Here is a 27804-nt window from a genome sequence, read left to right as displayed (position 1 = left end):
GTGCCCCGCCCCGTTTGTTTTATTAGTATTTATAGTATTACATGTTGCTATTTTTAGCATGAGGAGAGTTATTGCGTATAAAACAGGTTCTCGGCAGACTTTATGTTCTTATTACATCTATTAGAACTGTTTAATAAAGGCTAATTAAATAAAACACCATGGATTGTGTAAAATTTTGAGAATACTGAACATGAAAATATGAATATATACATGTATGTGATTTCAGTTCTGCATATACTTCACACCATGTGAAGCGATTCCGTGGTGTAGTGGTTATGTCACTCGCTTCAAATATGAGAGGTCCCGGGATCGAATCTCGGCCGATCCTTTCTTTTTTTTTTTTTTTTTAAATACTTTTCTTTTTTTTATTTTTTTACTAAATGATAGTATTCAGCATGTGAAATGAAAAATTTATGAGGTTATAAAATCATCATTACAGTGTGATAAATATTCCATATAAAAAGAATCTTCTATACACATAATAAAGAATAAGCAATCAAATCTTTATATGCATATTGACATACATGTATTATGTTCCCCAAACGAAGTTGGGGAACATATTGTTTTTACTCTGTTTCTTATTATTATTATTTTTCTTCTTCTTCTTCTTCTTCTTCTTCCTGGGTACTTTTTTGTCCGGGAGTGATCTTGTAAACTACACATCCGACTTAGGTAAAACCTTTTTAGGGTCAGTAGGCATGTTATGTAGATTTGCGGAACGAAGGTCATTTTGCGCGCACGTGCTTGCAAGAGCGTGCACGTGCAACACGTGAAATGACCGATTTTAGGGATATAGGCGTAACTTTTTACATTTCTGATGAAATGCTTTGAAACTAATAATATAAGAATATATTAGGAGCATAGACAATATGACATGGTCAAAATAGCAAGATCTCACGCGCATGCACGTGCGCTTCGCTCTGATTGGCTGAAACTAAAGTCTCAATATCTTTCTTGTTTTTTGACGAAATCCTTTGAAATTTTGTACATAGCCATGCATAAGGATATCCTACACTAAGATGTATAGCAATGATCATGAAAACACGTGCATGCACGTGCGCTGCAATCTGATTGGCTTAAACTTTGAATAGCTATAACTGCCTTGGTTTTCAACCAAACAGGATGGGATTTGGAACATAGATAGATAAAATGGACTTCTACAAGAAGGTATGGTCACCATGCACATGCATACACGTGCGTGTTCGTATGCAATCTGATTGGCTGATTTTAAATAGCTATAACTCCCTTGGTTTTTAACTAAACGGGGTGGGATTTAAATAGATGTAATATTTCTATATAGTCACCATGCTCATGTATGCACGTGCGTGCACGTGAAATGAGTAAAATCAAAAATACACTTGAATGATTGTATTTTTTAATACTTTTGGATAAAATAGTTTAATATTTAGTATATCAAAATATATAGATTGTGTAGACAAGATGATATGGTCATTACGCACATGCATTCACATGTGCACGCGTGCAATGCTAAAATTTGAATGAACTTGGTACACTTCTGGGTAAACGTTGTTAAAGTCTCAAATGCATAGAGTTTTCTTATTTAATAAAGCTTACGGGGAATATGGCACCAAAAGGGAGTTGGGGAGCGTTTGGGGAACATCTGTAACGGTCCCCGTTACAATTAGCACTAGTTTTATTTGCTTCAGTATACATGTATACATTTAATAATTCTACAAATTCAGTCAGGGGGATCCGACTTTTTACCTAAGCGGGGGACACGAATTCTCTGAATTAGCTTGTTTTTCCACTATTTTCAACAGAATTTTAAAATTGAAGTAGTGAACATCCCTCAAGCAAAGTAAAACATGTATATTTTAAAACATTTTGATGAAAGAGGGATGAAAACAGGGATAAGATTTTAATCGAGGAATGTGCAGTATGTTTATTTTGACTTTACATTACTATTTCCGGTGGCAGATTTAAAGTAATTTTATTTATGCGAAATTATGTCACATAGTTCATGAAAAATGTTAATAAATAAATACTCTATGCATCGGCAATATATTTATTTTTCATGTAAGTTTTGTCAAGAAAAATAGCATACATCATACTGGAAAATATGTAAGGATGGGACGATACACAAATCTTGCAATACGATATATGTATCTCGATATATTAGCACGATACGATATGTATCTCGATATTAAGATAAATTATCAAACTATTTTTAAAAAAAAGTATTTTCTTTCATTTTCTGTCTTCTATTCTTAGACTATATGAAATCACGTGTGCTTTGAAATTAATACTCGAAGTTCATCAATTTCATTGACTAAGACTTTACAAAAACAATAATACATGTACATATTATTGTTACCAAATTTCTATTAATAAGTTGTTAACAAATAGTTGTGTAGTTCATCAAAGAACACTTACTAAAATTTCATTTAAAAAACATCACCTTTACATTACAATTAATTGCTGAAAGTCTGTAGCCAAGTTAAGATTACAAAAAAGCATGAAATGGACTAACAATTAATAATATCAAATGTTCTGGAAACGATACTTTCTGTGTATAGCACGCTTTACATACTGAACTTTTCTTGTCCAATCTTTCGAGGCTGCTTCGAAGTGAAAACGTTTTACCCCAATCAACCACTTATTATACCCCACGCAACTAGTGGCGTGAGGTATAGTGTTTTTGACCTGTCCGTCAGAGTGTCAATCAGTCAGGCAGTCCTTTTTTTTTGTCAGCGCAACTCCTCATAAACCGTCGACAGAATGTCCTCAAACTTTGCAGGTATTTAGGACACAATGTGTAGATGTGCATATTACCAGGAAATTCCGATTCCATTATTTTTTCCTGGATATTTCCGCACTTTTTAACTTAGGCATTTGACCATACCTTGAATATAGAGATGAACAGATTGTCAGCGCAACTCCTCATAAACCGCTGCACAGAATTTTGTCAAACTTTGCAGGTATTTAGGACACAATGTGTAGATGTGCATATTACCAAGAAATTCCGATTCCGTTATCTTTTCCGGGAATTTCCGCACTTTTTAACTTAGGCATTTGACCATACCTTGAATATAGAAATGAACAGTTTGTCAGCACAAATCCTCATAAGCCGCTGCACAGAATTTCGTCAAACTTTGCAGGTATTTAGAACACAATGTGTAGATGTGCATATTATCAGGAAATTCCGATTCCTTTATTTTTCCCATTTGGAATTTAGAGATGAACAGTTTGTCGCAACTTTTTAACTTAGGCATTTGGCCATACCTTGAATATAGAGATGAACAGTTTGTCAGCGCAACTCCTCATAAACCCCTGCACAGAATTTCGTCAAACTTTGCAGATATTTAGGACACAATGTGTAGATGTGCATATTACCAGGAAATTCCGATTCCTTTATTTTTTCATAGAATTTCCACACTTTTCAACTTAGATTTTTGGCCATACCTTGAATATAGAGATGAACAGTTTGTCAGCGCAACTCCTCATAAACCGCTGCACAGAATTTCGTCAAACTTTGCAGATATTTAGGACACAATGTGTAGATGTGCATATTACCAGGAAATTCCGATTCCTTTATTTTTCTGGGAATTTCGGCACTTTACAACTTAGATTTTTGGGGATATCTTGAATATAGTGGTGAACAGATTGTCATCAGCGCAACTCCTCATAAACCGCTGCACAGAATTTCATCAAACTTTGCAGATATTTAGGACACAATTTGTAGATGTGCATATTACCGGGAAATTCCGATTCTTTCATTTTTTCCGGGATTTTCAGCACTTTGAGTTTTGGGGGAGCGTGGGGTATGTGAGCTTGCTCACTTTTTCTTTCATTAGTTTTACAGTGTGTTTTCAATATCATCATCATCTCTTCACTTCGTACAAGCCACCATTTTCCAAGGACAGGTACTTTCATTTATTTTTTGGATAGGTCGTTAGTGTATCGTTTCGTACCGATATTTGAATGCTTGTATCGTAAACTGTATCTTAGAGGAAAATATCGGTATGTATCAGTGTATTGGTATATCGTCCCACCCCTAATAATAAGGCAGATGACGATGGGCCCTGCGATGTGTAGGCCTAACCTGCATCTGACAAATATTTCCCATAAGGAGGATAAAGAGCAAATGAAAATGCTAAATTAAAAACAATCCATTGATTAATAGTATTAGCACAGAAGAAGAAAACTGGCTTGTATTTTATGCCAAAGGTATCATTTTATTTTGGAAACTGAGAGAGTTCATAGCTACCGTCAGCAGATGTGAATAAATTACGTAATAACGCAAAGATGACGTCACAATAGATCTCATTTGATTTTCTTATAATTTATTTTTTGAATTCAAAACACTTACAATATGAAATATAATAACCCTTTGCAAAATCTGTTCAAATTAATCAATATTCTGAGGCAATATATAGTTGCATTCCCATATAAACGCACATGTATATAAGGCACAAACGTAGATTTAAAAATATATCCTTCCCACAGCCAGATGGTTAATATACAAAAAAACGATACTCTGAAAATGTTGATATTTAATTTCACGCTCTATATTTGTTGCTTATTGCACCTCTAGGCTGTAGATAAACTTTTGAATGCACCAGTGTATATTTTAAGAGATGTTAATTTATATTCTACGAAGAACGAAAAAAGGCCTATATTTCACCTGGTAATTTTTCTATTAAATAAAAATTGCTGCAAACTAAAAATGAAAGTCATTAATTATCTGCCAGGGATCCTGAAACGTCAAAAGACCACAGAGTTGGGAAGTGACATATAAGTTTAAAAAAATTCAAACATAAAACTTTTTGGGGGGGGGGGGCATTTTGGATGAAGGTTCGTTGAAACAATTATTGTAAAAAATATGGGGGATCATATTTACAGGTACCTTGCAAAGAAAAAATTCTTAGCGCGGCGGCCCTTATAGATATATTGCCACTCCTGATCAGTCCCAATTTTCATCAAATGTTTTTGTATCTGGGGAAAAGAGCTGTAACGCATTTCAGACATGCTGTTCCCTTTGATTTAAAAAAAATATATGTTTTATAAACTTAGTTCTCATTAATCCATATCCATTATAAACATTTTCATCATCATTTTGTAAAGGTATATTTTCAAGTTTACATTCATTGTAAAGGAGTGTTGTGAAAAAAAAAGTCCAATTAAATTTAGATGCGATGATCACAAAGTACATGTATATTTGTTTTATCCTGAAAATCCTTGCTTTAAAGTCATATATGGTGTTCAGTCTAAGGCCAGCATTTGTTTATTTTTAGGTTTACAAACATCAGAATGAAAAAGTTCCGTAGGAGGAGGAAATAAAAAAAAAAAATAAAATTATATTTTGGATACATTATCGACTTTTCTGCATTAATTTTTGCTTCTTTTTTATGCTCTCCTAACAGGCCTCTTGCCACTGGACACATAAGGGTTACAAAGGGGAAAATACAACCTTTAATTGTTTATTTTATCATCTACCAGTTGGGGGCAGTGATATAAATCTTTTGATGTTTGACAAAATACAGATTTTTTTTAAAAAATCAATTTTTAAATCTCTTTTAATATATCTTCATTTTTGTTTTTAATGTGTGTTAGGTAGAAATTATTCTAAAATATTAATATACTCGAGACCTATAAAAGTAATAATTCCTTTCATAAAACAGAAAGGGAGTATTCCCAAGGAGTATTGAGGAGTAGGGTGGAATTTTTTTCAATTAAGTGTAAAATAATTTTTCTGGCCATAAACAATACTACATGCCTGTATATAATTGTATATTCTTGTTTTTAAATAGTTGAAATATTTTATTTCTTTAGGCTATTGTTTATTTCTTCCTCAAATGGACTTAACTTCTCCCATAGTTTTATTCATCAAATCTAATGCATAAGCGACCCTTTTCTGAAGAATGATGCTAAGACTGTAAGCTATGACAGAAACCTAAACAATGTCTCTGACAATAGCTACCATGGGCAGTTTTAAACCTTTGGGAGGAAAATAATTTACAATTACAGACAGTTACTTTTGAATACGGATACATAATTATCTACCAACATGTCACTTTGCAACAAAGTCGTCAGCATTTTATTGTTCTCTGAACGGGTGAAACGTTTTGAATGGCACTCCTATCGATTAATATTAATATTCATTACCCGCCATGTTCATTTAAAACCGGAAGTACTTTAATTTGCTGCTTTGACATGGAAAAAATTCTGTTTTTCTTAATTTTATTTTTTTTCTGAAAATTCAAAAACAAAAAATAAAAAAATGCTGGCCTAAATAAAATTAAAAAAGATCTTTCTAAATTTTGTTACTTTATATAAAGATTAGAATTCCTATAAATTACACAATTTAAGAGCCATTCTCTGTAATGATTTGAAATTTTATATAGGAGCTGTGGCACGCATAGTCTCAGAATTTCTCCGAACTCTCTATGATAAAAGTCATTGATACCCTAAACTGAAATCAGGCAAAAATTGGTTGCTATGTTTTATAGTTACCATGGCAACATGTCTTAAAGTTCGAAAAATGGCATTTTTTAACATGTTTAGAGTCCCATAGTTAACATTTGCGGCAAAGCAAACAATTGGCAATGACTGTTTCCAAAAGTTGAAAGTCAGATGTCTCAAATGCATGATAACCATGTTTGGTAAATCTACTATTACATTCGCTACTATGGTAACAAAGTATTCAAAAGTTAAAAAAAATATTCATTGAATTTTATAGTTTTTATAGGATGAAAAGTGACCAAATAATAGAAAAAAGAGCCTTTAAACATATACAAAAAAAATATGATATTTCATTTTGGTTGGCAATGGTTGCCAAGGTTTTTATACGACAGAGAGCCTTCAAAGTAACACTCTGTATGTTTAAATCTGATCCTATCTTAAAGAAAAAGCACATTTCTTCTTAACTAAATGAAAAAATGTGCTGGCCTAAAAAATAAAATAGAGCGTTGCTATGGAAATAAAGAATATATGCTTTAAAAGCTAAAAATATTTTCTTTCCTTGTTACTTTATATATTTATTAACAGCTAACTTGACTTTTAATTTCGAATCATCCAATCTCTAAGTGGATGCAATTACACAGGGTTTAATATTTATAATCAACATTTTCCCTTCTTGGTAACCATAGCAACATTGTAGTTTTATTCATCAAATTTTATCAATAAATGATATTCAACTTCAGTTCTAACAGATAAGTACTATTCAAGCTGAGTCCTTTAATTTGTTTCTTGATTAAATGGCAATTTAATTCTTAATGCAGCGAAAAATAATTCACTTTTAAGCACTGGTACTTTGTTTCCATGGTAACACTGCAAAGTAGCAATTATACCCAATTTTTCTTATGGTTTTGGTGTTGCAAGTTCCTACATATTTGCCAAATTTTCATGTTTTTCCTTAAGACAGTAGCATTAACCCAATCTTAGTTACTGGTTTTGCATGGTTACACTCTGTTACCATGGCAACCATAAAAGTTATCTATAGAATAATATTGTTTATACTTATATACTTAAAGTCAAACATTTTCAATGTTTTTCTTAAGTCGTTGATTGAGTTTGAGCATGTAACACCTACCATTAGTGAATACGGAGTGTTTTTAGCTCACCTGAGCCGAAGGCTCATGAAAAAATTTTCACATTTTCCAACCACTGGGCCAATTTTGACCAAACTTGGTACAAAGCATCCTTGGGTAAAGGGGAATTTAAATTGTTAAAATGAAGGGACAAATATGGGCCAGTAAAGCTCTTAATCTACACTTAATCTCGTAAAAGTTTTTTTTTGAAAATCTTCTTCTCAAGAACCACTGGGCCATATTTAGCTTTAAAATTATGTGGAAGTCCTGGTATAGTTAGATTCTAAATTGTTCAAATCATGACCCCCGGGGGAAGGGCGGGGCCACAATGGGGCATCAAAGTTTTATATAGAAATATATAGGAAAAATCTTTGAAAATCTTCTTCTCAAGACAACTTCTTCGTGTGAAGTTAATGACACCTTGGGGAATCAAAGTTTTATATAGAAATATATAGGAAAAATCTTTGAATCTTCTTCTCAAGAACCACTGAAAAAGTAAGTGGAAGCAAGAAGAGGTTTACAAGTATATAGTCTAAAATTTAACAGGCACGTAAGCATCGTTAGTTTTTTAAATTGAAATAATGACACCTGGGGGAAGGGTGGGGCCACAATGGGGTATCAAAGTTTTATATAGAAATATATAGGAAAAATCTTTGAAAATCTTCTTCTCAAGAACCACTGGGCCAGAAAAGCTGAAACTTATATGGAAGCATCCTGGTATAGTGTAGATTCCAAATTGTTCAAATCATGACCCCCAGGGGAAGGGGGGGGGGGCACAATGGGGTATCAAAGTTTTACATAGAAATATATAGGAAAAATCTTTGAAAATCTTCTTCTCAAGAACCACTAGGCCAGAAAAGCTGAAACTTATGTGGAAGCATCCTGATATAGTGTAGATTTTAAATTGTTCAAATAATGACACCTGGGGGAAGGGTGGGGCCACAATGGGGAATCAAAGTTTTATATAGAAATATATAGGAAAAATCTTTGAAAATCTTCTTCTCAAGAACCACTGGGCCAGAAAAGCTGAAACTTATGTGGAAGCATTCTGGGGTAGTGTAAATTCTAAATTGTAGGAATCATGACCCCCAGGGGAAGGGCGGGGCCATTATAGGGAATCAAAGTTTTACATAGAAATATATAGGAAAAATCTTTGAAAATCTTCTTCTCAGGAACCACTGGGCCAAAAAAGCTGAAACATATGTGCCAATGGAAGGATCATGGGGTAGTGTAGATTTCAAAATGTCTAAATTATGATCAGTGGGGTAATGTGGGGATGCATTATGTATAACAAAGGTGAAATCTGGTAAAGAACAGAATGGTCAAAGCTTCTCAGGTGAGCGATGTGGCCCATGGGCCTCTTGTTCAGCATATTTCAGCATTTTAAATGTATTCCAAATGTACCCTTGGTTACCACTTACTTAGAGATATATTCTTAACAGTTTCTTTACAGTATAAATGACATCAAGGTGTCATGTTTTTGTGAGAATGGTTTGTTTGCTTTTTCTGGTTTTTATTAAGCCACAGTCAAGATTTAAAGTGGCTGAAAATCTCAATTTTTCAAACTTTTCCGGCTGTTGCCATAGCAACCGAGACACATAGCAACGAAATTTTGTTTGATATTTGTTTCTGGTGTCAAGTACTAAGCATGGGTGAAGTTTCATCAAAATCGGTGACCATGCGTGGCAACGAAGTTAAAGTGGTTACAGAGAATGGCTATTAAATCAATCGCGTTTCATAGATATCCGAGATTGAAAACAATAACCTACATATTTATTTCCGGCTCAAATAAAAAAAATATCAGACACAGTTTAAAGTCAATTAAACCCACAAAAACTTGGGAATATTTCAGTTCAAATTCATGAAAAAATTTAATTTGAACATAGATAGCAAATATCATCTTAATCTACACTTAACCTCGTAATTTTTTTTTAGCTCAGATACGCCATATTTAGCTTTAAAATTTAGTTCGACTTTACATTCTCCATTAAATCAAATTAAAAAGACAACTTCTTCGTGTGAAGTTATGTTTCTAATCAGAAGTATAGAAGAAGAGGTTTACAAGTGTTATTTAACAGGCATGTAGCATCGTTTTTGAAAGTGGGGGGGGGGGGCAGCCAGAGAAAATGTTTTTTTTTTTTACCTGGAAAAGTTATTAAATCCCCCCCAAAAAAATCATTGTTAAAACTCAAAAATCCTATTTCGGGGGCTGGGGGGAGGGGGGGGGGTAGGTTAGAGGTCAACTTTTTTCAGGTGCCAACTTCTTTCAGTACCACTTTTATTGCATACAATACTACATTTCCCTTATATCACTTTACCATAGTATTAAAAGCTGGGGGGGGGGGGTGTTACCCAGCCTTTCAATGAACATTTTCAATAGTAAATTTATTGTTGGAAAAAGAAAGTGGCTACATAGTGCCTGTATAACTCTGAAGAATCTAAATCTCGCATTTTAATTTTAAAACATTGTTATGTCAGTGGAACATTATTAATGAAATATATAGATGTTTAACCTCTTGCAAATTTTTTACTCATATGAAGACGCCACCATTTGCCATGAAGGGCAATCTGATTATAATCAGATCTCTTTGTTGCTCCGAAATTCTTATAGTTGCTGTACAAGGTGTACAACAACTATCAGAATTTCGGAGCATAACAAAGATCTGAAATAAACATTAAGGTATGTAACTCGTGAAATTTATTAAATCAAGGATTTATTGAGAAGTATATTTTGGATAAGTACTCATATAGATGACTCAAAATCGCAGAGAAAATAGGGGGTTAGTGTTCATCTTATTCATCGACGGTATAATGAAGTTGACCTTTTTGCACTTAAATTTTAACTTTTTGGTTAATTACTTAAATCTTTATGATATTTTATCAGATGTAACCATGGCAAAACATATTATCTTATATTACGTAAAATATTTTGAATAATATTTATCATTGAAAAAATCTTGCAAATTAATGCGCGTAAATTATTGTGTGACCTTTTTGCACTAAAAAGTAACATATTTTGGGGTATTAAAACACTAAATAAGCAATAAAACAATTTCTTAAATCAAGCTTTTTACGACGTAAGTGCTGATCAGTCACAAGTATCGAGTACTTTAAAATAATGAAAGAAAAAGTTGGGATCAGTGATGTTAATTTTGAAATATTGGTCAAAATATTTGATTTTTAGGCAAAAAATGGTGTTAATTTTATATTGACTTATTTGACATATCTTCATTTTTTGGCAAAGTTTGTTGAGGGAAGGTGTAAAACTTGTTCTAAAAATATAAATTAAGACCAATATTAAATATTCCTAGCAATATCATAATGAAAAATATTCCCCGAGTAAAAGTATGTGAGGCTAAAAGTCCAAGATATTAAATTTAATAAATGTGCAGATTTGCAGAATTATCTGCTAAATATCCTTCCACCACAAAAAGTAGTCTTTCATAAATCTTGCTTCTTTGTAGCTTTTTGAGCATTTTTTTTTTGTTGAATGTTAAAACATTAACATTGTTGAAATTAAATATGTTATAAAAATTGAATTTTGATAAATAATTTTGAAGTAAGAGGTTCTGCGTGAACTTTTCTAAAAAGCTGACGAGTGACCTACCTTAAATGCAAGTTATTAAAAATACCAAGGTTAGATGTATTTGCATTTAGTAAACATGATGGCAGATCAGTCTGCAATTAAAGAATGTGCATTACGTGTGATCCAAGAAAAAGGGGAGGTCGGAGGTGGGGATATTACTAACCATGATTCAATAATGCTGAAAATCCTATTGTAAGGGTGGATTAACTGATGATTTCACGCGACTTGTCAGAAGGGGGATTTTCAATGCTAATTATTAAAAAAAAAAGACGTTCACGTATACATGTATATTCTCATAAAGAAAAAGCCGAAACTGAAAATTGTCTTAGGTTAAATATACATGTTATCAACAAAAATCAAATTAAGATAGCCGTCTTCTTTCAGAACCATCATAAGGCCAGCATTTTTTTATTTTTAGGTTTACGAACATCAGAATGAAAAAGTCCCGTAGGAGGAGGAAATAAAAAAAAAAAAAAATTATTTTTCTTGGATACATTATCGACTTTTTCTATATTAATTTTTGCTTCTTTTTTAATGCTCTTCTAACAGGCTCCTTGCCACTGGACACATAAGGGTTACAAAGGGGAAAATAGAACCCTTAATTGTTTACCATTTGGGGCCAGTGATTTAAATGATAAATCTTGTGATGTTGGACAAAATACAGATTTTAAAAAAAAAGAAAAGATTTTTTTAAACTCTTTCAATATACACATATATATCTTCATATTAAATATAATTTTTTAATATGTATTAGATGAATGTGTTGAAATTGTTCTAAATATACTTCAGACCTAAAATAATAATTCCTTTCTTAAAACAGAAAGGGAGTATTGGGGAGTAGGATGGAATTTTTTTCAATTAAGTGTAAAATAATTTTTCTGGCTGCCACAAAAGATACTACCTGCCTGTATATATTTGTAATTTTGTATATACTTGTTTTTAAATATTTGAAATATTTTGTTTCTTTAGGCAAAATTATAATTGTTTATTTCTTCATCAAATGGACTTAATCTCTCCCATAGTTTTATTCATTACATCTGATGCATAAGCAACCCCTTTCTGAAGAATGATGCTAAGACTGAAAGCTATAACAGAAACTTAAACAATGTCTCTGACAAGAGCTACCATGGGCAGTTTTAAACCTGTGGGAGGAAATTAATTTACAGACAGATGACAGATACTTTTGAATACGGATACATTATCTCACCAACATGTCATTGTGCAACAAAGTTGTCAGCACTTTATTTGTTCCCTGAATGAGTGAGACGTTTTGAATGGCACTCCTATCGATAAATATTTACATTAAACCAAGGTTTAGTGCTGCTATGGACTTGACAATTCTACCTTCGATACCCGCCATCATGCATTTTTTGAAACCGGAAGTACGAGTTTGTAAATTTGAAATCGCGATCCCGACTCAAATTTGACATCGGAAAGAAAAAATTCTGTTTTTCTTAATTTTATTTTTTTTCTGAAAATTCAAAAACTTGAGCGGCGGGTTTGTAAACCTAAAAATAAAAAAATGCTGGCCTAATAATGCATGAATAATGTCGTATGCAGTTAATTTATACATGTATGATGTATGTCCTCGTGTTTATTTTCTATTTACAAGCTTACACTGTACACACACACACACACACAAAAAAAAAAAAAACAAAGTGCAGAGCTGTGGAAAACTGCCGGTCATGCCGGCAAGACCGGCAAAAAATGCCTGTGACCGGTAAAAATGCTATTGATGTCGGCCCAAATGACCGACCTCTTTCTTTGTTAAAGGTTTTAGATTTTCCATTTTGATTTAGGCCTATCATCGGCACACTTCCCAGCTTAGTTATCGTACCTTATAAACGATTGCGTAATACTTTTTCTTTGCACAAGATCGAGGCTATAGGAAATGAAAGAGAAACCAGCATAGTTTCGCATGACCTTTTAATTTACCAATGGCACATAATTACGTAAAAAACATTAAAAAAATTAACTAGATAAGACAGGCTATATAGCTGGGTATGTGAAACATTTTGACAGAAAAAATTCAAACACGGTTGAGTAAAGCGGTAAACCTATAGTTCTTCCGTCGTTCCGACTGTCCCCGATTTCGTTTTTTTTCATCGATCATGTTCTTGATGTTGGTATCTTTATTATCGATGCACAGAGTTTCTTGGACTCATTTTCGAGGCAAAATATAATTCCCAAATGCATTAATGTTTAAAAAAAAATTACGTTTACTTTGCAGAATTATCATTCATTGTTACCTGCTAAAAGTGATGAAATCTAGTATTGTTATAAATGCAAAAAACGAAAACGGAGGAGGATGGACCTGGAAATGGAGACTTTTTGAATTGTTTTATTAAGTAAAGTGTACTTAAGAAAATAAATGTAATGCTTTTCTTTTTAATTTTGCAACTTACTATTTCGGACCGGCAAAAATCACTTCGGACCGGCATATTTTGTCTTCTTGCCGGTCCGAATGACCGACTATCTGAAAAAGTTTTCCACAGCTCTGAAGTGAATAAAAGAAAGCTATATCGTTCATTTAGAATTTTAAGATTTAATTGTGAGCAAAAAATTGGAATAATGGACTTCCAAGCTATAAATTATGTTTATTGACTTTCTTGATGAATCGTTTTCTCAGAAAAAGTAGCAAAATCAATGACCAACAATATTTCCAGTAAAGAAAATTAATTTTTAAATTTAGCGAAAATTAAACTCGCTCCACATTTTAAGAATAGCTCACAAAGGGGACAGAAGAGTAAGCTGTAGCTTTTTTTTCAGTTCAATTTTTTTTCGGGCTTAAACCATTGAAATCCGATAACGTCAAGTTGACGTCATAACGTCATAGCGTTATTTTCTTACGAAAACTACCTATATTTAAAGAGCTCTCTTGGAGAAATGGTTTAAGATAAAAACAAAAATTAAAATGACTTAGGAAGTGGTCACTCTAGACATGTTTCAAGAACAATTTCATTAGATTTTGGGACTGGGCAGATTTTTGCTAATATCGTACTTTCTTCTTTAATAAAGGTGCAGATATGCAGAATTTTCTGCTAAATATCCTTCCACTGCAAGAAATAGTCCCTCATAAATCTTGCTTCTTTGTGGATTTTTGAGCACTTTTTACATTGAATGTTGAACAATTGACATTGTTGAATTTAAACATGTTATAGAAATTGAATTATAATAAATAATTTGGAAGAAAGCGACTCTGCGTGAACTTTTCTAAAAAGCGGATGAGTGACATACCTTAAAGTAAAAACCAATAGAGCTTCAGTCTTGACAGAGACTTCTGGTTTTAAAGTGGTATATAGGAAAATATCTTTAAAAAATTTGTTTTCAAGAATGGTGAAGTTATACATGAATATGCTATGTTAATATGGTGGCATCTTCAAGTAATATAAAATTCAAGTCCCTATCACCTTCCCTAAACTTTTCAATACTGAGTGATTTGTGTTGTGTCAGGTGAGCAATGTGGCCCATAGGCCTCTTGTTTGTTTGTTGGGTTTTTTTTTCTAATGAAGAGGAGTGGATTAGAGTGATACAGATGAGCATTGTGGCCCATGGGCCTCTTATTCTATATTTCCTTTCTTTGATGGTTTTGTGTATTTTACAGAGGTTCGGTTTCAGTGGATGGTAGAGGCATTGGGATGGAAAGACCAGCAGTCCTTGAGAAAGATGATGATGAATTTGATGCCTACAGGAAGAGGATGATGCTGGCATATAGATTTAGACCAAACCCTCTGGCAAGTATTTTTCACCAAAACTTTATGTAAAAGACCTAAAGAATTTATGTATTGGTGGGGTGTCTCTCTATTCATCTGCATACAAATTTTAAGAGCCATTTCCTCTTTATTTTAAGCTCACCTGAGCTGAAAACTTTTTTTGCCTGTTGTCTGTTCGACTGTCTGTAAACTTTACACATTCACAGAAAGAAACAAGACCTTTCAGTTAAAACATAAAGCAAAATATCACCTTTAAGCAATCGCATAATGGTGACTTAATGGTGGCTTATAGAAGTTAATTCCTTTAAGCCACCATTAAGCTGCAGCTTCTAGGTGCTTAATGTCTAAACTTCATTAAGCTACCATTAAGCCACTTTAAGCTGAAGCTTAATGGTGGCCTAATGGCCACACTTAATTAAACTACCTTTACACCTTGTGAGGTTGTGTAGATTCGAAATTGTCCAAGTCATGTCCCATGGGGGTAGGTTGGGGCCGAAATAGGTCTTCCAATCAGAAAATTGGGTGAAGAACAACATGGCCAAAGTTACTCAGGTGAACAGTTTGGCCCATGGACCTCTTGTTCATGACATATTTTTGATTGTGAAGCTTTCCTATGATGCGCAAGTAAGTTAAGACAACGTATAGAGGTTTCTATACAATTGACTAACTAAAACGCATAAGGGCTGAACTTAATGCACAGAAAAAGTTAAAACTTGTTTTCTCATATAAACTTGGTACCCACCACATGCCCTAGCCAGTGCACATTATGACGTCATAGTCCTGTACTACACAAGTTTATAAGGAACATCAACAAAATGGCTTAGGCGCAAGGGCATACTCAACTTTGTTCTTCAGAAACGAGGTATTATTAGACGCAGAATATTACAAGGATTTGTGATATTGCTGCACAAACGTCGACAGTGCAATTGTTTAGTTACTATTTCAAAAGTTTTAAGTTGAAACAGGGTAAAAATTCACTGTCCAGTGTAAGTTTCCTGAAATTTTTATAAATTAAAAAAGCGCCTAGGATTTGTGCAGCAATTTTATTAATTTTTATAATATTCTTCTTTAAATTTTACTTTATTTATTAAAAATTATATAGGATATGCCCTTGTGCTGGCATTATTTTGTTGATGTCTATATTACCTTGAATGGGAAAGATCAGTGACGTCATAATGTGACGTCATAATGTGCAGTTGATTTATAATGCTGTGTGAACTTAGTATGTATAAGAAAATAAGCTTGAACCTTCTCTGTGTAAAAATTACACAAATTATGTGTTTTTATTAGCTCATTTGCATAGAAATACCTCTACCTAGCCTTAACTTACTTGCATGGGTTTGTATTCATCTGCATGGCTATCCTGAGAACCAGTGAATGGCCACAACATCAGTGTTTTCAATTTTCACCCAAATTTCTCTTGTGTATTATTCACAATTTCAAGGGGATTTTCTCTCTAGATCTTTGGAAGAAAATGGACTTAAATATAATGTGTCCACAAATATTGCTTGATTTGGTAGGCCTCAGACAGGGCATTTTCATTCTCCTCTAGTTAATTGTGCAAATCGTTTAACATTTCATTGCAATGCTCTCTTCAAGTTCACATTTAATTATGCTCCCCAAACAAAGAAGGGGATTCAAGTTTGTTCAAATGAAGGGCCACACACTCCTCTAAGGGGAGATAATTATGAAATATTGATAAATTAATGGTTTCTTTTAAAAATCTTCTTCTCAATTGAGAAAAACCAGTGGGCCAGGAAAGATGAAACTCATGTGGAAGCATCCTCATGTAGTGTAAATTCATGTTTGTTCAAATCATGACTCACGGGGGTAGGGTGGGGCCACAATGGGGTATCAAATTTTAACATAGGAATACAAAGGGAAATTCTTTAAAAATCTTCTCAAAAAGTGGGGCAGGAAAGATGAAACTCATGTGGAAGCATCCTCATGAAGGGAAGATTCAAGTTTGTTCAAATCATAACCCCCGGGGTAGGGTGGGGCAACAATGGGGTATCAAAGTTTAAAATAGGAATACATAAAAAAAATCTTTAACATTCTTCTTCTCAAAAACCATGGGACCAGGAAAGATGAAACTCATGTAGAACCATCCTATTGTAGTAAAGATTCAAATTTGTTCAAATCATGACCCCCGGGGAGTGGGATGGGGCCACAATGGGGTGTCTAATTTAACATAAGAATACAATGTACATAGGGAAAATATTTAAAATTCTTCTTCTCAAAAACCACGGGACCTGGGTAATTCCCCGTGCAAATTTTAATCTTCAACATATCCTGATCCTTGTATGTAAGTTTGGTGAAAATCTGCCTGGTGGTTATGGAGAAGATTTTTTAGCAACCAGTACTTTTGGTTTTGTTTTCCTGATTATCTCCCCTTGGTTTTGTTTTCCTGATTATCTCCCCTTGTTTAAGGGTCCCAACCCTTATTTTAGCATAAATGGTAGCCCTTGGGCCAAGGATACCCAGTGACAAATTTGGTACTGATTGGCCAAGGGGTTCTTGAGTTATGGCCCATATTCTTAAAAGTTTACGCACAACGCACAAATGGCCATAGCATTAGCTCTTTGAGCCTTTGGCTCAGAAGAGCTAAAAAAACCAGTAGAGCTACAGTCTCATCAGAGCCTTTGGTCTATTATATATACTGGGTATAATATTTTCAGATACTAATTGGCTTAGAATCATCACTCTTTGTTTGCTGGTGCATATGTGTCCTCAGAATATGTCAATTGAAACTAATTGGTGTAGAATCATCAAATTTTGTTACTTGCATTTTGGGTCATCGATGTACAGTGAATTATTATTTTTAACGAGGCCGAGTCCAATTATTTCTACCGTAGGGATTTTGATAATTTTTTGTCAATTAATTTTTACTGTTATATTTATTGTTTTAAGATTAAAAAATTGAATGTTTACCACACCGATTTCTTAGGGGGCCATCTCAAAAGTGGTCAAATTTTACCATTGGACCCTATGGAAAGAATCTGGGGGGATTAGGCGAGTCATATGCCCACACAGATTTTGTCGCTCTGTAAGCATATCAGAATAGTCGTACGATTTACCTAAACATTTATACTTTGTACAGCATTGTCCAAATGACAATATCTACATTTTTAAACCTTGCTGTTATCGTTACAGTATTTTCAACATGTGGTGCTTTTCATACTGCGTGTTAATTGTTCTATCGAATATGTTTTCAGAGGTTGGGGGATGGTGTGCTTTACCTTTCCTTTTAACTGTTTTTGTTAAGAGAGAACGATCATAGGCATTTATGCCTGCAGTTCAATCCATTTCTTTATGAATAAAATATATTTTAAAGTAACTGTTTTTGTATACGGAACAGCCATACCGTGCTGGTCTACCCATGATTGTTTACATTTCAATTGTGCAAAGTAGTCTTGAACTGAATGCATTCAAAATGTTATATATCTTGAAAACTTGTTTATTATTGGAAATATATAGCAATTGACCGTAAAAAAATTATCTTATTTTTTCACTTTGTTTTTAGTGAAAAAATATTTTAAAATTTTATCTATAAATTTCAACCTGAACTTAAAAAATCGTGATTCGAACACTCGTGACAAATAACTGGCTGCTTCAACACTGCCGCTATGACCACTGAGCCACGAAGTCGCATATACATTACCCTTTAAATAACAAACAGTTCTATATGTATAGCAAGCACACAATTGGACTTAAGAGTTTTTGAGAATATGTTCCGAAATTTAAGTAGGAAAACTAACTTTTTAGCTCACCTGAGCCGAAGGCTCAAGTGAGCTTTTCTGATCACATTTTGTCCGGTGTCCGTCTGTCTGTCTAGCTGTCCGTCTGTCTGTAAACTTTTCACATTTTCGACTTCTTCTCAAGAACCACTGGGCCAATTTCAACCAAACTTTCCACAAAGCATCCTTAGGTAAAGGGGATTCAAGTTTGTTCAAATAAAGGGCCACGCCCTCATTCAAGGGGAGATAATTGGGAATTAATGAAAATTTGGTGGTATGTTTTAAAAATCTTCTTCTCCAGAACCACTGTGCCAGGAAAGATGAAACTTATAGGGAAATAGGGAAAGATCCTCAGGTAGTGTAGATTCAAGTTTGTTCAAATCATGACCCCCGGGGGTAGGGCGGGGCCACAATGGCCGACCAAAGTTTTACATAGAAATATAGAGGAAAATTCTTTAAAAATCTTCTTCTCAAGAATAACAAAGCCATAAGTGATCATATTTATATGGAAGCATCATTAGGTAGTGTAGATTCAAGTTTGTTCAAATGATGACCCCCGGGGGTAGGGCGGGGCCACAATGGCCGACCAAAGTTTTACATAGAAATATAAAGGAAAATTCTTTAAAAATCTTCTTCTCAAGAATAACAAAGCCATAATTGATCATATTTTTATGGAAGCATTTTCAGGTAGTGTAGATTCAAGTTTGTTCAAATCATGACCCCTGGGGGTAGGGTGGGGCCACAATGGCCGACCAAAGTTTTACATAGAAATATATAGGATATTTTTTTAAAAATCTTCTTCTCAAGAATAACAAAGCCATAATTGATCATATTTATATGGAAGCATCCTTAGGTAGTGTAGATTCAAGTTTGTTCAAATCATGACCCCCGGGGGTAGGGGGGGGCCACAATGGCCGACCAAAGTTTTACATAGAAATATAGAGGAAAATTCTTTAAAAATCTTCTTCTCAAGAATAACACAGCCATAAGTGATCATATTTATATGGAAGCATCCTCAGGTAGTGTAGATTCAAGTTTGTTCAAATCATGACCCCTGGGGGTAGGGCGGGGCCACAATGGCCGACCAAAGTTTTACATAGAAATATATAGGAAAATTCTTTAAAAATCTTCTTCTCAAGAATAACAAAGCCATAATTATATATAATTGATCATATTTATATGGAAGCATCCTCAGGTAGTTAAGATTCAAGTTTGTTCAAATCATGACCCCCGGGGGTAGGGCGGGGCCACAATCGCCGACCAAAGTTTTACATAGAATATATGGGAAAATTCTTTAAAAATTTTCTTCTCAAGAATAGAAAAGCCATAATTGATCATATTTATATGGAAGCATTCTCAGGTAGTGTAGATTCAAGTTTGTTCAAATCATGACCCCCGGGGGTAGGGTGGGGTCATAATGGCCGACCAAAGTTTTACATCCTTCCATACCCTTTCAATATTTGTTTACAAAAAAATGGTACGAAGACCCACTCTATATAAAAAACACAGATTTATCATTCATTTTCTATCATTTTTACGGTTACTAAAGTGTGTTACCATTTTGGTGGGTTAATTACAATCAAATTCTATGTCATTTGATTCAGGTTTTATGTTTGCTGTATGCATAGGATTATAAATGATTCTCAAATTTAACAAAAAGTGGAATTTGTAAGAATTTTTAAATTCAATATTTTACCTGCCCTTGCGTAGGCATATGACTCACCTAATTCCCCCAGATTCTTTGTTGGAAAAGTGTCAAAATCACATTTTTCCCATATGTTTTGTATTTCTGCCCTAGAGATTTCTTCTTCAGTCAAGTATATGAAAGTTATTGTAAAAAGTCACCAAATTGTGAAATTTCAAAAAAGTTGACCATTTTGGTTGATCTAGGTCTTAATTACAAAGTTTATTTTTTCGATGCCAGTACCTCTAAAATTGCCATATTGTGGTATAAATACATATCGGTGCAGATGAATTATCGGCGCATATAATTTTTTTGGTTAAAAAAAAAGCAATATTTAGATTGCTAGTATGCTTCCTCTGATGTTCTGTTAACTGTTTTTAGTATAATATCCATGGACTTCTGCTAACATATAAGCGAATCGTGTCATTCTTCAGCGTCGTGCATTGCTTACATAATCAGAAAACAGTGATGTCGTTAGAAATTTAAGCATTTTTTTTCAAATTATTGTCGTAAAATCACATTTTCAGACCAGTAGGCGTGACAAAAAATGTGAATTTTATATTGAAATCACAATATTTGTGGAAGATGCACTGTCTCAGATATGACTGCATGAAATTAAAAAGCTGCGCAAAAGTCATGCGCACTCGAATTAGACTTGGCCTCGTTAAGAACTTAATTCATACAGTTCTGCATGTTTTCAAAGAGAAATAGGGTCATAAAACATTAACTGGCAAGGTTGGAAATATATGCAGCATGATCTGGGCAGGTACAGTTTGGCACAGACAGTTGAGAAAACTTTGGATTGGCATTCTAGTTTGAAAATCCTTTTTAATCCAAAAATCTACAATCCTCAAAGCTTTCATCAGTTCTCTGTATTATATGCCTCAAAAATATGGTGTGTATCTATAACTTATTTAAAAACTATTTTCTTAATCTATTTCAGAATAATCCAAGGAGACCTTACTATTGATATGAAAGTAACATCATGTTGGCTATATGAAGAGAGTGCCATCTTTTGTGTAAATACAAAGATTAATAGATATGTGTATATGAAAGTCCAGGAGTGAATAACAGACAGACATCATTAAAAATATTTTTGTTTGATGTATCCCAGCCCACTTTTTCAATGTCTGTATTAGGTAGTTATTATCATTAAGGTCTTGCATCTTCAGCAGAAGATCTTAGTGTTATTGTTAGGTTTCTTTTCCACTATTATATTATTATTTTTATTATTATTATAGTATTTTTTTTCTATTTTGTGCACGTGGGGTTCTTGAGAACGGCTCGTTCAGTTTTCATGAAAATTTCAGGTCTGATAGAAAAATAAAAAAATTAGATATAATAAATTTTTTCACAGGAGCCTGAAGTTTTTGTCGTCAAAAGAAAAACTCTGGAAAAAAATTTCCCACCCTCAAGTAAAAAAATGCCAAGATGGCAATGTGTTTTAGAGGGACCCACCTAAACAAATAGATCTGGGTTTGGCCAGAAAAATTTCGTGACTAATTCAGTATCTGGAGTGTTTGTGCTACCTATTCAAGTTAAAAAATCCAATCTGCTTGACAACTTCGGGCCATGCATGGCCCTTTTTCCACTTTGACAGCTCATCCTGGACTCCATGCCACTTAACTGGAAGTGAATCCCGAAGTGCTTCGTACAGGATTATTGCTTCTAAAACTTTCAATCGAAAAGTATACCCTGAGAAATTACATACTTTATATAGCTTCTAATTTAAACAACTTTTATGAAAACTAAAGAAAAAATAAAAGTTAAATGTGCTAAAGAAAAATATTGGGTAGGAAGGATTTTGACAGATGGGTCAGAATACATTTAACAAATCAATTTTTATTATTGGCCTCAGTCTTAATCATGTGGGTCATTTGATCCATAGGCACTGGTGACTTATAGTTTTGAAAACAATGATTGAACACTTTTAATAATTGCATGTCAGTTATTGATTTCCTTCTTAATCAGTAAATGGTAGTTTTGGGCAGTCTTTTATCTCTATTGGGCAAAGGTGCAGGCCTTTAGATCGCTTAGAAAAAAAACTGAGGTGTTAAAAAAACATATCTTTTTTTACACACAAATTTTTTTAAGCGATCCAAAGGCCTGTGGGTAAAGGCCAGAAAAGTGATGGTAAGCTGTCAATATATCCTACATGTTTCAACAGATTTCTTATTTTACTTACTTATTTAAGAGATAATGTGACACTGTATTGTGTAAGTATAAAGTTTTTTTACTTGATATTTATTAATTGGCTCATTACCGAGTTCATAACATGAATTTCTGGTACAAATAAGAAGATATGTATCTTTTCAAGTATTTTACAATAAGAATTGAGTTTAACATGATTTAACGAGGCCGAGTCTAATTATTTTTACCTTAGGGATTTTGATAGTTTTTCGTTAGTTAATATTTACTGTTATATTTATTGTTTTAAGATTGAAAAATCAAATGTTTACCACCCCAATTTCTTAGGGGCCATCTAAAAAATTGTCAAATTTTACTATTGGATCCTATGGGAATTTGTTGGAATAGTGCCAAATTATCACATTTTTCCCATATTCTTTGTATTTCTGTCCTTAGAGATTTCTTTTTCAGTCAAGTATATGAAAGTTATTGTAAAAAGTCACCAAATTGTGGAATTTCAAAAAAGTTTACCATTTTGGTTGATCTAGGTCTTAAGAGCCATTCTCTGTAATGATTTGAAATTTTATATAGGAGCTGTGGCACGCTTAGTCTCAGAATTTCTCCAAACTCTCTATGATAAAAGTTATTGATACCCTAAACTGAAATCAGGCAAAAATTGGTTGCTATGTTTTATAGTTACCATGGCAACATGTCTTAAAGTACGAAAAATGGCATTTTTTAACATGTTTTGAGCCTCATAGTTAACATTTGCGGCAAAGCAAACAATTGGCAATGACTGTTTCCAAACGTTGAAGGTCAGATGTCTCAAATGCATGATAAACATGTTTGGTAAATCAACTATTACATATGTTACTATGGTAACAAAGTATTCAAAAGTAAAAAAAATATTCATTGAATTTTATAAAGTCATACACGTTAAAATAAAAAGCAGTTATGGGATGAAATGTGACCAAATAATAGAAAAAAGAGCCTTGGAACATATACCAAGAACAACATATGGTATTTCATTTTGGTTGGCAATGGTTGCCAAGGTTTTTATACCACAGAGAGCCTTCAAAGTAACACTCTGTATGTTTAAATCTGATCCTATCTTTTAAAAAAGCACATTTCCTCACAACTAATGATCAATTTTTAAAGATGTTGGTGTGCTCCTAGTTTTCCCATTTGAAAAAATTCAGATTAGATTCTTTAAATAGAGCGTTGCTATGGAAATAAGCAGAAAATACATGCTTAAAAACCTGAAAAATATTTTCTTTCCTTGGATACGTACCCTTAAATGTAGATACCCAAAACTTTTATGATTGATATTTATTAACAGCTAACCTGACTTTTAATTTTGACTATCATCCAATCTCTAAGTGGATGCAAGAAGTTGGCACACAGGGTTTAATATTGATATAAAGTTCACAAAATCGAACATTTTCCCTTCTTGGTAACCATAGCAACAGTGTTGTTTTCTTCATCAAATTTTATCAATATATGATATTCAACTTCAGTTCTAACAGATAAGTACTATTCAAGCTGAGTGAGTCCTTTAATTTGTTTCTTGATTAAATGGCAATTTAATTCTTAATGCAGCGAAAAATAATTCACTTTTAAGCACTGGTACTTTGTTTCCATGGTAACACTGCAAAGTAGCAATTATACCCAATTTTTCTTATGGTTTTGGTGTTGCAAGGTCCTAAAGATGCATATTTGCCAGTCTTGAATTTTCATGTTTTTCCTGAAGACAGTAGCATTAACCCAATCTTAGTTACTGGTTTTGCATGGTTACACTGTGTTACCATGGTAACCATAAAAGTTATTCATAGAATAATATTGCTTATACTTATATAGTTAAGGTCAAACATTTTCATTGTTTTTCTTAAGTTGCTGATTGAGTTTGAGCATGTAACACCTACCATTAGTGAATACGGAGTGTTTTTCAGCATATTTCAGCATCTTAATTGTATTCCAAATGTACCCTTGGTTACCACTTATTTAGAGATATATTCTAAACAGTTTCTTTACAATATAAGTGACATCAAGGTGTCATGTTTTTGTGAGAATGGTTTGTTTGCTTTTTCTAGTTTTTATTAAGCCACAGTCAAGATTTAAAGTAGCTGAAAATCTCGATTTTTCAAACTTTTTCGGCTGTAGCCATAGCAACCGAGACACATAGCAACGAAATTTTGTTTGATATTTGTTTCTGGTGTCAAGTTCTAAGCTTGGGTGAAGTTTCATCAAAATCGGTGACCATGCGTGGCAACGAAGTTTAAGTGGTTACAGAGAATGACTATTAATTACAAAGTTTATTTTTTTGATGAATAATACCTCTAAAATAGCCATATTGCAGTATAAATACATATCTGTGCTGATGAATTATCGGCGCAGATAATTTTTTTTGGTTAAAAAATAGCAATATTTAGATTGCTAGTATGTTTCTTTTGATGTTCTGTCATCAGTTATTAGTATAATATCCATGGACGTCTACGAACATATAAGCGAGTCGTGAGTCATTCATCAGTGTCATGCATTGCTTACAAAATTGGAAAACAGTGACGTCGTTAGAGCCATTTCAGCGTTTTTTTCTAATAATTGTCGTAAAATCACATTTTCAGACCAGAAGGCTTTACAGATAATGTTAATTTTATATCAAATTACAATATTTTGGAAAGGTGTACTGTCGCACTTATGACTGCATGAAAATAAAAAGCTGCACAGTTTCAAACACACTCGAATTAGACTCAGCCTCATTAAGCTAATAATATTTTATTCCACACTGAAGTCAACTTGTACACAAGTTGTGAACATGTTATAAATTTTGAAGAAAAAAAAATTCTGAAAGCTCAAAAGAGAAATATTTTTAAAAGATGCTTGAATTTCTGATTGTACCGACAATATCTATGTGGTTTTTATATGCCCATCTTCAGACGGGACGTATTATGTTATACATGTAGTGTTCATGTCCGTCCATCCGTCTTTTAGCTTTATTGTGTCCAATTCATAACTTTAATACTATTAGCCCTAGAAATAATATCAAACTTTGTCACCTGATACATATTGAGTAGAAGATTAATATTTCATGTATTTTAATTATCCCCTCTCGCAACTAGATACGGAGGGGATATAGCATCGTGAATGTGCGTATGTGTATGTGTTAGTGTGTCCATTACAGCTTGTGGGCAAGATTTACAGAGAACCTTTTCATTAACCACTCTCAGCCTTTAAATACTTATGTGGCACTATAAAAGGATGAAGCCTATTCATTTTCAAATTTATCAATAGAATATTTCTTAAAATATAGCATTTTTACTACCTCCTAACCCTGAAATTTTATGTACGACTTGACAATGCTCACTTCCGCTTATTTGGGTTGCTTCAATAGGGAAAAGAGTACCAATTAATTTCCCATAGAACTCTATACAAACCTTATGCCCTCCCAGTTATTTACTAATTCCTGATATCATTTGAAAGTTCGTTCTAAGCACTTATTAAAAACATGAAAAAAAAAAAATACCATGCCGCAACGTTTATAGGTCAAATTTGCAGTTATTTAGAACTTACAGCGATCGGCAGTAAATGATACCCTGCCAAAAATATCAGTCCCCTTTTCTACAATCTCCCCTGATATTTATATTTTCTGTAATATTCCTACATTCCATCACTTATTTCAAATATTAATATTTTTATTTTAAAATGAAAATATTTACACACCTGAATTCAGCCAATCAGGTAAAGCCTACCCATTTAGTACTCTGCTTCATCTTGTTCAACCAGGAAATGATGTCAAACTTTCGGTGCATTGGTACTCTTTTTCCTGTAAACTGACGTTTTATGTATATCTTGTTCAACCAGGAAATGATGTAAACTTCCGGTGCATTGGTACTTACATATTTACCTATCCCAGAATTAGTCAATTTTGTAATTTTCAAAGACCTTGTACTTACCAATATACATGTGTGAAATTTGAGGCCTGTCACTTCAGTGTCTGGGAAACTGTGACCATCTTAATGAATGACCCCTTCCTGCTGCAAGCACTGTTCCAGAGAGTGAAAAACTTCATTCCTGTGATGAGATCTGGATACAGTTGTGACTGTAATGAATATAATATTTATAAAATCACATGATTTTGTTTTTTGATGTTAATAAAATGATATAAAGTCTCATCTGTGTCAATTTTTTCATAGGGGTGGATTCTACCCAGAATAAGGAAAAAAGCTCCAAAATTTGATAAATCATAGCTAATTCAGCAAAATTGAAAGGTTTTAAAAAGACTGATGTAGAATTTTTTTTATGCTTATGCAAAGAAAATTATTTAAGAGTTTGATATACTAATTGATTCTTATCTAACCCCTCCTGTTGCTTAAGTATATACAAAAAAGTTCCCCCACCCCCAGTGAAAGACACTTACAGAAATAGCAGGTGTCCCCTATTATATTTGTTTACAATTAATTTAGACGAGAAAATCAATCCTTTTGATAACAAATCAAAGTTCACTATCTGATAGTCTTATACAGTACAACCATAAGCTACATTACTGAGTTTCATGCTTTAAAAAAGGGGAATTAATTCACTGATTAATTTGTAAAAAATCAAAAAATGCAAAAATTTACTTCAAATCCCAAAATGTACTATACAATAAGAAGCTGGAAAGCTGATAAATGGAAAATTTACTTGCAATGTACAGAAATCTGTCCGACATAATATATCAGGTGGGTAGCGAGTCTCCATCTTCTAATATAGAGAAAATCCCCCTGCTGATCAGATATACCCAGCTCTCCCAGGTCTGAGGAAGCTGAAAGATGAAAGTCCCCATAGTGTTTAAATGAAAATAAATCAATAAAGTTATAGTCAAATTAAGCATGAATCATAAAGAAAACAGCAATATTTTTCAACTTTTCCAAAAAATTACCAAATTACATATCTTCTACATAGCTGAATGTTAAAAAAATGGATCCGTCAAGGGCGGAGTAGAAGTTTTATAATATTACATGTGATTACATGTAAATATTATTGAAGTCAAATGTAATACATACAGTTTAATGCCATTCCAACAATTCATGAAAATAAATCCTAAGTCTAAGGTCACAATAATTAAGATTTTGTCATGTTGAAATTCTACATGTCTGGTTAGCAAGTCTAAGGGAAGTAACTCTAAGTACAAAAACTGGAAAGCAGTAGAAAATGAGTTGCAGAGAGTCACACAGATGAAACTAGATAGAGCAAAAAAGGGAAAACACAGACCTTTGTGTAGCTACAATACAGAAACAACCAAACTACAAGTTGATCACCCCGCAGTCCAAGGGAGGCAATCCAGAGGATCACATTCACTACCGACATGAGATGTCAAGACAGAAAATGCCCTCCTTTCACATGAACACCACTAAAGGCACTTTTATGAGCC

General features: G+C 33.4%; 1 protein-coding gene across 1 annotated transcript in view; it reads left to right on the top strand.

Annotated features, from left to right (window-relative positions):
* Window positions 1-26566, top strand: part of LOC134262548 (SURP and G-patch domain-containing protein 1-like) — a 168173-nt gene extending 141607 nt beyond the window's left edge. Inside the window, exons 11-12 of the mRNA XM_062744945.1 lie at window positions 14741-14870; window positions 21214-26566. Coding sequence (XP_062600929.1) covers window positions 14741-14870; window positions 21214-21240 — 157 coding nt within the window. The 3' untranslated portion in view covers window positions 21241-26566. The remainder of the gene's footprint in view (window positions 1-14740; window positions 14871-21213) is intronic.
* The last annotated feature ends 1238 nt before the right edge of the window (window positions 26567-27804 follow it).

The sequence above is a fragment of the Saccostrea cucullata genome, unplaced genomic scaffold (assembly GCF_032062105.1).
Source record: "Saccostrea cucullata isolate Sc308-1 unplaced genomic scaffold, CSIRO_AGI_Scuc_v1 ctg1098, whole genome shotgun sequence".
Classification (NCBI taxonomy): Eukaryota; Metazoa; Mollusca; class Bivalvia; order Ostreida; family Ostreidae; genus Saccostrea; species Saccostrea cuccullata.
This window is presented reverse-complemented; position numbering and strand designations above follow the sequence as displayed.